Source organism: Rattus rattus, chromosome 1, assembly GCF_011064425.1.
Source record: "Rattus rattus isolate New Zealand chromosome 1, Rrattus_CSIRO_v1, whole genome shotgun sequence".
Classification (NCBI taxonomy): domain Eukaryota; kingdom Metazoa; phylum Chordata; class Mammalia; order Rodentia; family Muridae; genus Rattus; species Rattus rattus.
Window position 1 is genome coordinate 52,044,088 of NC_046154.1, and position 13,661 is coordinate 52,057,748.

General features: G+C 44.0%; 1 protein-coding gene across 2 annotated transcripts in view; it reads right to left on the reverse strand.

The window, feature by feature from the left end:
• The window catches only part of Pde4b (phosphodiesterase 4B), a 535,922-nt gene that overhangs the window by 88,869 nt on the left and 433,392 nt on the right, over positions 1 to 13,661 (reverse strand). For both annotated transcript variants that reach the window (XM_032901648.1, XM_032901656.1), the window contains one exon: positions 11,706 to 11,755. In XM_032901648.1, coding sequence (XP_032757539.1) covers positions 11,706 to 11,755 — 50 coding nt within the window. The remainder of the gene's footprint in view (positions 1 to 11,705; positions 11,756 to 13,661) is intronic.

Consider the following 13,661-nt stretch of genomic DNA (forward strand, 5'->3'; position numbering starts at 1 on the left):
CTGAGGAACCCTTATTTTCTCTGGAAACAAAAAAGTAACAAACCAGCTCAAGGCACACTTGACTGACTGCAGCAGGCAGACATGGAGGAGTCAGTGTCTGTCAAGGTGACTACCCTGGGTAGCTGCATGCAGAAGAAAAGACATGCTTAGCAGTAAGTCACCGAATACCTAGAAGACTTGACCTTACAAATGTGTGAAAAGTCTCTTCCGGTGCAGAGCTCCACACTTCCTTCTCGTGAATATTGGCTTGGCTTGGCTAGCTGTGTTAGGTTCTCCTGGGATGATTAACTTTTCTAAACCCCTGTCCTTTCCTGAAATAGAGGATCGGGAGTAAAGAAGTGTGGGCTTATCTTGAGCAGCTAGGGAAACAGTTATATACCCAAAGAGAATGAAAAGGCTCTTCCATGCCGTTAGTAGATGGCAGTGTGTGCTGTCATCCCAAGCTTTCGAAACTAATCCTACCCCTCAGACATTGCTTCAAGTTCCCCAAAGCTGTAACAGTTGAACAGTTGCCAAGTCCTGCAGGTTCTTTGTGGCTGAGAGAAAACACTTCCTTATCTGAATGCACCCTGACTCAAGAAAGCCCTCTTTGGGGCTAGTGAGATGGCTCAGCCAGTAAAGGTGTTTCCTGACAAGCCTACAGCTTGTGTTCTATCTCAGGTCTCCACAAGATGAAAGAAAAGGTCTTCTATAAGCTGTCTCAATTTTATGAGTATGCATGTGGATACACATAAACAAATAAATAAATGTATGTGGTAAATGTTTAAAAATGAGAGAAAGAGGGGGGTTGGGGATTTAGCTCAGTGGTAGAGCACTTGCCTAGCAAGCGCAAGGCCCTGGGTTTGGTCCCAGCTCCGAAAAAAAGAAAAAAAATGAGAGAAAGAGGAGAGAGAGAGAGAGAGAGAGAGAGAGAGAGAGAGAGAGAGAGAGAGAGAACTCTACAACCAATTAGCACCCATTTGGTGTCTTTGCTCAAGTACTAAACACTAATGTCTTTAAATATGATTGACTAATTCTGATCTTATGATGATCCATTATTCAGATGAGAAAATCAGACCCAGACCTATTGAGTCATTCATCTGTAATCACAGAGCAGGAAAAAAAAAATAGAGGGACTAAAGCACAGGAATACTAGTTCCAGATCCTGCTTTTTAATTCCAAAGGGGGTGGGGGTGGAGCTGGACTAACTATTATGGTGGAAGAGGTTCAGGTCCTGGGAACACACAGGCCCTGTTAATCACAGTCTGCCTTGTGGCTCAGACTGAAGCTCTGTGTTTACAACTCAAATCATCTCATACCAGTCTCATTCTCCATGGTTCCCAAGTAAATTGAGAATAAAGTTTACTTATCATTCACAACCAGAAAGTACGGTGCCCCTCCTGCCTTCCCAGCCTTTCCCACCTGTGGAAAAGGTTCACAGGTTCCCTGTGGCTGCAGCCACTAGGGTCTATGGGTGAAGGACTTTTGAGGTGTTGGTTTGTCCCTCAGTGAGCATTCATCTAGTTCTGTTCAGTCTTCCAGGCTCAAGTTCAAGGTCACTTATTGACAAAGCTCTTCCTTGTGTCTCCTATTTCAGTCCACATAATAACAGATAACAATAATTAGAGATGGTGTTAAATAATACTGGATGCCAGATGAGTTATAAATGACTTACGCATAAAGACTCGTTTAAACAGTGCCCTAGCTCTAATAGGTTTTAGCAGTGTCCCTACTTTTACCTGTGACAAAGTAGAACATAGTTATAGTATCATGTACCCTCTTTCATTACAGATATCAAGCTCACCTTGGTGCAAGTACTTAGGAGGTCTGTACTGGACTATGAAAAACAGCAGAGGTTACTGTAGAGGGTGGACACTAGCTAGGGTCAGGAGGAACGAACACAGGCTTTCTTTAAAACAGAAAATCATTTTCAGCATTTTAAAATTATGTGTATATGTGTTTGTCTGCGTGTGAATTCAGGTGCCTTGGACTCCAGAAAGCAGCACTGGATTCTCTAAAGCTGGAGGTACCAGGAGCAGGGCCTGTTTCTAACTGCAAAGCCACCCCCCCAACCTTTAGGAAAAGATATTATTTTTATTATGTCTCCATTATGTGTAAATGTATGTGTATGTGCCTGTGCGTGCAGAGATCATGCGCTTTCAAGAAAGAAAGATCTAGATCTCAGTTCTGACCTATCACTTGTTAACCTGCTGTCTTGAGCAAGCCCAGGCTCTTCCCTGAGCTGTCCTTGCAATCTGTGAGGAGCGATGCCTGCAGAGACAGTAGGTGGTAGATCACAGATCCAGAGGACGCAGCATAGTGCCTGCACCTAGAGATAGTCATTACTAGTTCCTTTCCTCTCTTGCTGTCAGAGGCAGACCTGTGGGGCTTTGGAAATATTTCATGCTAGACACCAGACCCTGGAAGTGTGAAGATCAGAGTACAGTTGGGGGAAATCTGTTGTGGCTGCCTCTGCTGGTGAAATGAGTCAGATGACCACCGTGTCCTCAGCTCACTTCATAGACAGTGAAGAAAGGGATGAGAAATGTACACAGACGACTGAGTGTCACTCTTGGTCCTTGTCAACAGCTCCGGATGAGAGGAAGTCAAGACAATAAGCTCAGATCCAGTGAGTTCTATTGCCTGTTCTCTATTTCAAGGGGACAGTCCCTGCTTTGTTTCTCTTCTCTCCAGTGAAACACTTCCCTGAAATTCTCCTGGTTTCTGAGAACAGCTCTAGAATCAGCCCACAATGATCAGAAGCAAGCAGAACCCATCCTGTCCCTTGGATCCTGCTGTCGCAAGGATGTGGGAGTAGAAAGGGACACTAAGAAGGCCCCCTTCCTTCCTCTATGACATTCTCCTAGCAACGTTTCATTTTCATCCTTCTATAGGCTAAGCACTATGTGGCGAGGAGCAGGGAGCCAGGCTGTGCATGAGGGATCTTTCCCTGTCCCAGCAGTAAGTTCTGTTTTTCCAGAAGGTGCCAGAGTCTCTTTGACCTCCACCACCTTCCCATGTGGTGTTCTGATACTAGGATTTTACCTGTCTCCAAAAGGCAGCTCTGAGCTGGCTTCAATTCTACTCCCTGCTGAGCTGCCTGTGCTGGGAAAACCTGTGCCTAGGAAGGTGCGTGTCAACCCTGATGGCTGGACTTAAACAGTGACGGTGAGCTGTGTGACTGTACTCAGGTTATCTCACAAAGTGACATCCCCATAGGTTTATGCAAGAGAAAGCTCAGAGAACCGAGTTCTGGCTTCTCACAGCCATTTGCTGTTCTTGGCAGTCTTCAGGGGTAATAGCCAGGCTCAGTATCCTGACATGTTTGTTATTAGCTCATTCTCCCTCTTACTGTCTTTAATATATGTCACAGGGAATCCTGTCTTCAACTCTGAGTCGATTTCTACATAACCAGATTTTGATTTTTTTTAAATGGGAGAAGGGCAGTGTTTAAACTAAGAAAGCTTCCCTTCAGGCCTCACAGCATCCCCCATTATCTTCAGAAGTCATATTTTCAAGACCCCAGGATACGGCAAGAACTGCAGGAAGTGCCAAACGAACCCTGCACGTGTTGTTTGTTCCTATGGTCATGTACCTGTGATGAAATTTTATTTAAGAGTTAGGCACAGCTGGAGATCGGCAGCAGTGAATGATAGAATAGAATTGTTTCTGTAGTAAGTGAGGTGGGGTTACTTGAAGACAGGCACCGTGATAGCCCAGTATCCAATCTCACAGCCCAGAAGGTGTCTGAGGAACTAATGGGCAGGTAGATCGTAAGTCATGGATCTGCAGAATGAGCAGACTCACCCCAGGCAGGAGGGGTCGGGATGCAACATCGTCATCACCATACTCAAAAGGCCGTATGACTATAAGCTTATAAATTTCCCCCTCTGTGGAATTTTCACGTTATTACTTTTGGACCAGGTTGACTAAGGATAACTGAAACCTTTAAAAAAAAAAAAACCCGAAACTACAGATATGGGGGAGGAGGAAGGGCATACCATATTACCATGGAAGGGAAGTCAACCAGAACCTTCCAATGTGCTTTCTGTTCTGGTTCCCTACTGATAGCAGAAGTTCTGGATTCTTAGCTCTCCCATACTGACCATCTGCTATGAACTAGGCCACGTGAGGCATGCTGAGGTCATGTGACACAGGCTCTAGAAGGCCAATTGCAATTTTCTCATTGTTTTGCCTGTGTCACGTCATTTAATCCATCTAAGTAGCTTATAGGGCATATGCACTTTGTATTCTAATTCCTAAGTGAAGCAACTGAGACACGAGAGATTAAGTAATTTGTCCCAAGGTCACAAGATAGAGCTAGAATTTGGAACGAGTATTCTAGCTCACTCATAACCACTCCAACATAGCCTTTCTTATTTACTCTAGCAGTAATCTTATGAGATAGAAAATTAAAGTGCCCCTTCTCCAGATAAGAAAGCAAAGTTTTGGAGAATAATTTGTTGGCGAGACCGATCCAGATTCCTAGCTCAGTTCAACTCCATATGCTATTAAGGACCCATTCTGTGGCACTGTGGTGGGCACTGAGAGAATGGCGCTGTTTATTATGATGAGCTACATGCAGATATTTTGCTTCTTTCTATTTCTTGTAACTTAGTTACTTCGTGCTCAAGTGATAGCACAGGTTTCACTTCACGTGCCTTGAGCATCACGTGCCTTCAAGGTTAGCCAGGGATTTCAACACTGTGCGCATGTTCCGAGAGTCAGCAGAGGTTTAGGCAAGCCTGGACAAAGCAAAGGAAGCAGCTGAGCTCCTCCGATGTTTCGGACTCAAGCTTGGGCAATCGTTCACTGCTATTTTCTCATTGCATTAGTGTTTATTGGACATCAGTGAGGTTTCTACATTCTTAGTTGGGAGGATAAAACAAGTGGATTCATATATGAATTTGAGATGCTCATCGTTCCGTTAGGGAAGGAAACAAGATATTTCAAGTATTGTCTTGAGATGTTGAGACGCTGGTTAAAAGTTTCTGAGATAATTGAATAGACCTGTATAGGGACACATGGTGAAGGTGCCGGATAAGTAGTCTTAAATGTACATTCCAGATGGAGATGGATAAATCATGAGGTATTCCCTACACATAGACTATATACTAGGCCTTAGATAGAAAATACATGTTTATTTTAATCCTTGCTCCAGAATTCAGGAAGCAGAAAACAAATACAGACCTGGGAAAAGAGTCAGTATGGAAAGGCAGGAGGCAGGAGGCTGGCATGTTTTGCTCACAGAACCACGAATTGAGCAATGTAGGGGTGGGGCCATAAGGGAGGCAAGGACAGACAGACAGATAGACAGACAGACACACACACACACACACACACACACACACACACACACACACACACACACACAAACACACACCACCCAAAACCCAAACAAAACAATAACAAAACAATCAACAATGGGGTTTAGAAAAAGCCTGCCAGACCAGAAAGAAGGCAGGGTCAGAATATGCAAACACTGTGGACATCAAACCACTTTGGAAGGTGATTATAATGTTTTAAGTACAGGAAAATAAAGTCCTTTACTGCAGGAGTGAAGAAAAGGCTAGGAAAAAAATGGTTAAAGGACCTGGTTCTCCCAAGCCAGCAGATAGAGCGGATAGAGCAGGAAGGGCTTGGAACCTGGTCTCTGTCTGACTCAAGAAGGATTACCAAAAGTTTCAAGTGTTTAGCATTTCTATACACCCCTACTGATAAATGAAGGAACGGAACAGTTCCCGGAGCATAGGGGCAAGGATTGAAGTTGTACTTTCTACAGCCTGCATGGTAGATGGTGAAGGTAGCTTTCTGGCTCCAAGCTGAGCCTCGGTGGTAGAAAAGTCCAGGTGTGGAGTGAGTCCTTGGCAGACATTCCAACTGCAGCTCAGGTAAACAGAGCCAGCAGGCATTCCCAGGAAGAGGCAGCTGTGTCCTGAAGGGCTTTTCTCTGACAGGCCTGGAAGCTGCTGCGTGATCAGGCTTGAGGCGGGCAGCAGCTGGGGTTTGGGAGGACACAGGCACGTGGATAGCCTCCTGTGGGGGTGCATTGCTGCAGATGAAGCAGCCATGAGAACTAGTTTGTCTTCCGGGCTTCCTCCTCCACCCTTTGCTACAGAGGCTCAGTGCCACCGCCGAACCAGCTGCAGAAAGATTGATTCAGAGATGAGGGCTACAGCTTTGAGCCATGCAGGAGCAGCAGAAAAGGCGAACTGTGTGCCTCTTTGAAGGAAGCTGTTTGTTTAAGGATCCAAACGTCAAACAACTTCAGCAGCAGACAACAGTGATTTGGCTAGAACGATGTATGCCACTGAATTAGCATCGAGATGGGCTGAACAGAGCAAATGTCGTAGAGACTCCTTTTTTCAAAGTTCAGTATCTTCCTCTATGGTCTCAATTACAGGAGATACATTTGTGCACAAATCATTTAGGCAACAATATCTGGGTGTCTTTTTAGAGTCTACTGTAACCAAAAAGAAAGAAAGACCGGAACTAAAATGCAAAGGACAAAAAGAAACTGTTTGGAGACAAGTCGGCTACAGTGTAAACTTTTCGTTTTCTCTCATAGCAAAACCTGATGGTTGTCTTTGTAAAAAAAAAAAAAAAAAGTGTCTGTATCTAGGTCCCTGGCAGTGATTTGCCTCTGGGAGGGCCAGCAATCTATTTAATGACTCCATTGACGTCAATGGCATAACTGAAATACTTACTAACATGCATGATTCCAGCTTTCAGGGGGAGGGGGTGGATGGTGTCTCTCAGCAGTGCGAAAACACGATGTGGAGTCTGCAAGGAATGGACTTGGCTCTTTCTGCAAATTCTGAGAGACTAGAAGCTGCTAGTCCCCCACGTCGTGATTACTATGAGGAAAAACTTTTCCTACTAAATGAAGAAATTAATTCTGAACAAGGAAAAGCGACCACTAATAAGCAGGACCTTATTTTTAGCTGTCTTCCCTCAAGGGAACAGTTTTAAGCATTCTCACTTCAGCTGCCTTACTAATGATTTTGCAGTTACCCATCCTTAAATTTAGGCATATATGAAATAATTGCAAGCCAGTGCAGGCAGCTCGGCGTCCATGTTCTGGGGTAAGTGTTTACAGGATGGCTATTTTAGACAAGACAGGTTCTTTCAGACCATTTGTGGAACTATCTTGAAAATTTCCCAGCTTTTCTGGTATAGTTCTATTCTATGACTTCATTTTTATATACAGGCTCTTTACATACAGTATGTAACTGAGTACCTTGCCCCAGCATTTCAGGTTACACACATCATACCGAACACTGAAGAAAATGTCTGCTCTTTAATTTTCCCCTTTTCTCTGTGTAATTTCCTTCAGGACCTCCTTTGTCCTGAGTGGTCAGGGCCTTGATAAGATGGTTGCTCTTATTTCTGTTTGCCCATGTGTTGTAATCCTGCCTGACAGTTCTTGCTTAATGCAGAAACCAAGCAAAGGTTCAGCTTGTACTGGCCTCCCTTTCTAGTTATCTGACAGGGATCAGCTTTCAAGCTGTAGCCGTGGTCCTCAGAGAGACCTCTGCCCATATACAGCAGTCTCTCTCATCCCAGCCCTGGGAGTTCTAGCAAAGACTTGACTTTGTGAGTTGTTCAGGGTCAGAGACCATGTATCAAGCCCCTGCTCTATTTCTTGAGTAAAATGGGCATCTGGCACATCTACTTAGATCTCAGAAATAGTCAGAATGAAGTGAAGATGTATGAGGAGTCGTGTGGAGAAATAGGCTTCACTTTATCAGCTGTAGTGTCGTCCCTTCCAGAGTGGCTCCAAAGCTGTGTTAGAAGACATGGCCTCCCCAGAGCTTGGGGAAACCTTAATTAAGGCTGCTGCTCAGATGTCAGCACATTTTACGCCTTACTGGAAGACTTCTGCTTCCTCATCCTATTTCTCCAAATACATTCTTTCCTTGAAATCTTTTTTAATTGTCTCATGTTGAAAATCACCACAGTTAATGCTACAGACACCCAGGCTGAGATAGGCGCTGCAGCAGTCTGGCCTGGAGACCAGCTCTTTAGTCATCTCATTGACATGGTTGGCTGCCATTTTGGATGATCCATCAACTTCTGGGTTACTGAAAAAAACAGCTCTATTACAAATGGTGATATTTATGATTTGCACCAATGGATTTAGATAAAATATTATGATAGAATACCCTACTTCACATGTTATGCTGGCTGCTACAAAATTCTATACATGATATTGTTGTAAATCAAGTCATTTATGTGACTCAGAGGTGAGAGTTTAAAAAAAACAACACTTTTCTAATCTTTTTGTGCAGGAAAAAATTCCTTCTGCATAGGCAGTGGTCACTTAGCAACTGATTTTCTCAGTAAGTTCTCTCATGACATAGTCAAAAGCATGGACAAAATGTATGCACGAGCATAGGATAGAGGGTATGGGGAAAGCAGGGCAGTTGTCACCTGACCACACATATGTACACAAATTAATTTGTTTTGTTTTGTTTTTTTTCAATGATTTGATTTGTTTTTCCTTGGGGGAAATCTTGAGTTTTTCAGTCTTCCATATTGAAGATGTCCAGGTGAAAGAATTCAAGTTCCTGCCTTGTTTTAGACTTTATTTTCTTTTATTCTATTCTTTTCCTTTCTCTTTCAGCCCTATACAGAAAAAAACCCAAGAATTTACGGATTCAAAAGAAAGTGATGCTGCTGTCTAAGTCAAGCTGCTCATTAACCTCAGGATGTTCAACACACTCACGAGGATTCACTGTGGCCTCCCAGACCTGCCTGCTCAGGCTTTGGAACCACTCTATCTGGGTTTAGTCCTCCATTTTTGAATTGTGGCTTTCTTGTTTTGTCAGCAAAATGTCACCTTCTTAGGCTTTATTCTTTCTTTTTCAGAACTGCATAAACACATGGCAAACATAAACCCCAACACCTTGTAATTTCAGTACAGTGAAAAGACTGTGATAAAGACTGTGAAACAAGAACAGAAGCAAATACTTTCCCGAGACACGGTGCTGTTGGCTTATTATTACATTTTGTCTTTATGAGCACTTTCCTTCAAATAAAGTCCAACCTTTTTATGTAGTTCTGACCAGTTTGGCATTTACTCTGTTCCTACTATGTAGACACAATTTACCACACTATACAGACAAAGAGATGAGAAAGATGTAGTTTCTGCCCTTAGGAGCCCAGGTTCCAATGGGACAGACACACCACTGGGGAACCATAGTGCACCCCAGAATTAAATTCTTGCCAAAATAGAAACAACTGTGCCAAATAAAAACAAAAAGTTTTCATTTCAAAGGCAAGCCTTTCCTGTTGAGCCCTAGGAACTGAAAATGTGGTGCAACAGAGAGAAAAGCTAGCTCAGGCTGAGAGATTTCGTCACCCAGTGTCTCCCACTGTAAGTGTAGGGACCTCGCCTGGATTGGAAGAATTCACTGGAATTGAAGAATCACATTTCATTTATATGGATGAAGAAGAAGCAGAAGAAGGAGCACAAGAAGAAGAGAAAGAACATGCAGAGAGGAAAAAGTAGGAGGGAGAAGAGGAGGGGAGAAGAGAGGAGAAGAAGGGGTTGGGGAAACAGGAGGGGATGATGCTGCAGGCAGTCATCTTTTGCCACGTGACTTCTCCTGTTTGCTTCCATTGCTGAATATGTTCAAACTATCACCTCGTACATTTTTTTCCCTTTTCAGGTTCATTTATTTATTATGTACACAGCATTCTGCCTGCATGTATGCCCGCAGGCCAGAAGAGGGCATCAGATCCCATGACAGATGGTTGTAAGCCAGCACGTGGTTGCTGAGAATTGAACTCAGAACCTCTAGAAGAACAGACAGTATGCTCCTAAACTCTGAGCCATCTCTCCAGCCAGCGTCTTGTACTTCTTAAACCCTCTATTTTTATCAAAATGTACGAGTTCAAATTCAGTACTTCGAAATACACAGCTGATTTTCTTTCATAAGTTTTCAATGAAAACTTAGGTTGTAAAGCAGTGCTCCAGTGCTCCATGCTGTTTGCTCAAAGCCGTGCATTTTTCATTCCCCTTTAAAGTTTCTATTTAAACATGCCTCTTTGTCATATGCTGATAAATATTAAAATAACAGGAAAAATCTGCCCGACTTATTTCAGCTGATAATAAGAACAAAACACGGGATGTGTGTCTCCTCTCTCCTCTTCTGGCTGTGGTTTACCGTTGAGAAGATTCCGAAACCAGTAATTACGTAATAATTGGTACCACCACCGCCTCTTCCCAGAGAAAACCCAGGATTGTTGTAGTTTGCCACAAAGACAGACAAAAACAAATTGCCTTAAGAGGCATCCTTACTTTTTTTGCTCCATTGTTTTCAAAGGCACTTAGGAAAGCTCCTGTTGCCACCGCTTAGTCTGTGCCAATAGTCATAAAACATCTTTCAAACAGTGTTTTTGCTAATGAGTTAATTTATAGAACCATAAATGCCATGCAACCTCCTGGTATGTGTCCATATTTATTATAAGAAACAGGAAATGTATTGTAAATATTCAAATTGGTATCAGAAATATGTTGGTAGAATTGGCAAACAAAGCCGCCTCCTGGGCAGGCCAATAAGATGAAACAACGGGCGGTTCAAAACAGCTCCTTTGATCTCCTCAGCATCTAGCACAGCTACAGCCTAAGATGCTACTCTGTTTCTTTTTATACCTAAGGGAAGTGGCCCATCAACACGCCGAGGTTTTGAAGTCTGTGGACAGAACACTGTTTCCTTCTTTCTAGCTCATATCACAGGGCTCTGGTCTACAGTCACCTTGCTTCATGTCTTTCTTCAACTTTTTTTTTCCTCCGTCTTTTCCCTTCTAAAAGTTTTAAAAGCATATTCCGTAAGTGCTTCAGAAGCCAACGAAGCAAATGGAACGCACTGCCTTTGTTCCCTTCGCTCAGAAGTTAGAAATTTATAACACTTCTGAGATACTTTATGGCTGTCATACTAAGAGAACATAACATCCGAAGAGGAAATATCTGAGTATGGAGGAGACCAGCACTGTTAGAAATCATGCCGAGTGTATCTTAGTTTCTAGTGGTGTTTTGCTGAACTCCCCTGCTTTAAGAGTGGGACAGGTTCAAGGGAGCAGAACTCATGGACTTCACTGAAGTCACCTTGGTGGTTGCACGAGACAAATACATATTGGACATATCTCTATGGCGTTCCTTCAAGGTGGCTCTTAGTCTCAGTGGATTTCAATACACAGGAAGAGCAGATGCTCATAACTGAAAGATGAGAGGAACAAAGCTGGATGACCTCCCAGAGAAATGCTTTGTGACCTGGAAAGAACCTTTGGTTTCACACCTGGCTAGAATGTAGAGCAACTTGTAGCTATAGCTGATGCTAAGGGGAAATCCATTAATGGGGCCTTGGAGACCTTAGGCTAATGCGGGCATCCAGCTGAGGAATGTTTGTGGTTAGCACTCCTTGAGGTCACTGGGGTCAGCAAGCTAAGGTCAAGTTGCACTCCTGACATACCTCTGTCTCCTTCTCTTGAAGCAGCAGGACCACACTTAATTGTGAAGCCCTAGGCATACAGTGGACACTTTGTTTCAAAGTATTTTTAGTGGGGCTTCACTTGGGGTGAAGGTCCAATACACTGTTGAAAAAAAGTCACCAAGTGACATGCTTCTGAGGGTTACCGTGTGCATATAAAGACTGTTACTCTAATAACAGTCTCAAATAATTGCTTTGGAATGCAGACATGGATCTCCGGAGGAGGCCTACCTTGCAGGCTGACTCTGGTGACTGGAGCCTGACTAGCCGCTGGCGACCTCCTGTGGAGAAGCAGAAAAAGAGGCTGAGTATGCATTGAAAAGCCCCCCACTCTTCCGTGATCCCTGATGCCCGGGAGATTTCCAGGGCTTAATGAGCTATCCAGTGACATAAGGCTATCACCGGAAGGCAGGTTCCTGAAACAGGGGTAGATGACTGCAATTCTCTCACATCCAGATGGCCTGGAATTTCCCTCTGCACAGCATCAGGATGCAGCAACTCCCCAGGAAGGAAGTTGTTTACCTCAGGTCCCTTGCCAGCCCCTCCATTTCAGGTTTCTAGAAGAGGCTCTCAGAAAAAGACGGTTGCTTAGGTCTTGGTCCAGAAATCAACATGGATCCCAGTTCTTTGAGGACAGAAAGTCACAGCCAGAGGCACACTGAGAGATGTGTCTGTTCAGAACCTATATTATTTGCACCTTGGGAAACTGAGACCTTGGGGAGGACGAATCATGTGGCAAATGCTATACATACACAGAAACTCACCCACAGTGATCCTTGTTTCTTAACTAGAAGCACTGGCTTTTCATGGAGGAATGAAGGTGTTAATTTTCATCATACGAGGCAAATGAAACAAGCAAGCCAACACATATTCCAGTAAGAATGCAACAACGCTTATTCTTGTGTGCTTGCAGTATATCCTTGTCCATGTAGGAATGGACGGAGGCCAGAGAATGAGGTCAAAATATTTCCCCTAAATACTTATCTATCTAGTGTTTGAGGCAGGGTCTCTGACTGAAGCTGGAACTTGTCCTTCCCACTAAGCTGACTGGCCAAGTTTCTGAAATCTGTTTCTGCCCCTCAGGGCTAGAGCTAGAAGAATATGCTATCTCATAGGCTTTTCGTACTAGCTTTTCTTGTCTGCTCCCCCCACCCCGCCCTTTGCTGGTCTTATCAGTCTTCTAGTGTTTGGCAGAATTTCTCCGTCAGACTCTCCCAGATTCCCAGTGCATTGCTGGAGGCCCTCCCTGTGCAAGTATACAACCGTGGCCTCTAACTTCAGAGTACATCAGAGGAATCCACCAGGTGTACGTTTTAGCATATTTTGCTCCAGTCTGCCTCTGGTCTTCCGATCTAGTAGACCAAAAACAGCCTTGTCTCTGGGGTTTCAAAGCAGTGACCTACAGTCAGCATTGCCTCTGGGGTCCCGGGCAGTGGTCTGCAGTGGAGAGATAGGCCTGCATTTTTAGAAAGCTCTCACATGCTGCCAACACGGATGGTCTCAGGTGCCCCTTCAGAAGCCCTGACAATAGTCTGTCCCACTAACCCGCATAGGATGTCGGTAATGATCAAGAAAGAGATACAGGCCAGTAGTTCTGAGTCTACATGTCCTGACATTAGTCAAGTTATCCTAAAGACAGACACTTGTGCCCATCCCTTTGACAATTAGACTACTGAGACAATGGACTCCAAGAATTGGGACTTTCCCCAGAAGAGAGAGAAGAAGGATTTGTCAGACCTGGAGCTGAGATGGATGGATCAGTCGTGGGCTTGACTACAGCTTGAGCAGAGCTCTTTAGTGATGGGCCCCTCAAGCCTTCTATTTAACCTAACAATACTGTCAGGAGCCTGAAGATGGTCTTGTGTATGCGTGAGGAAGGAGGTGCCACTGAATTGCCTCCCAGTGTTGCTACATTGAATACATCTCCTTTTTCTGCCTTTGAAAAGAAGTATTTGTCTCTTTAATTGGTGTGCTGTGAATGTATAGCACCCCACTCAGCCAGGACCCAGATTTTGATTCTAGCAACCTCTGGTAACATAAGCAGACATCAGCTCATTTGGGGAGTTATTTAATAAATACCTTTCTCACCGATGAGGAGTCCATCTTCACATGTCTGGTGGAGGGCCTAGGGATCTACATTTTAAAGCCCTCTTTGATTCCCTGTGCACCGGCAGGTCTGAGAGAGAG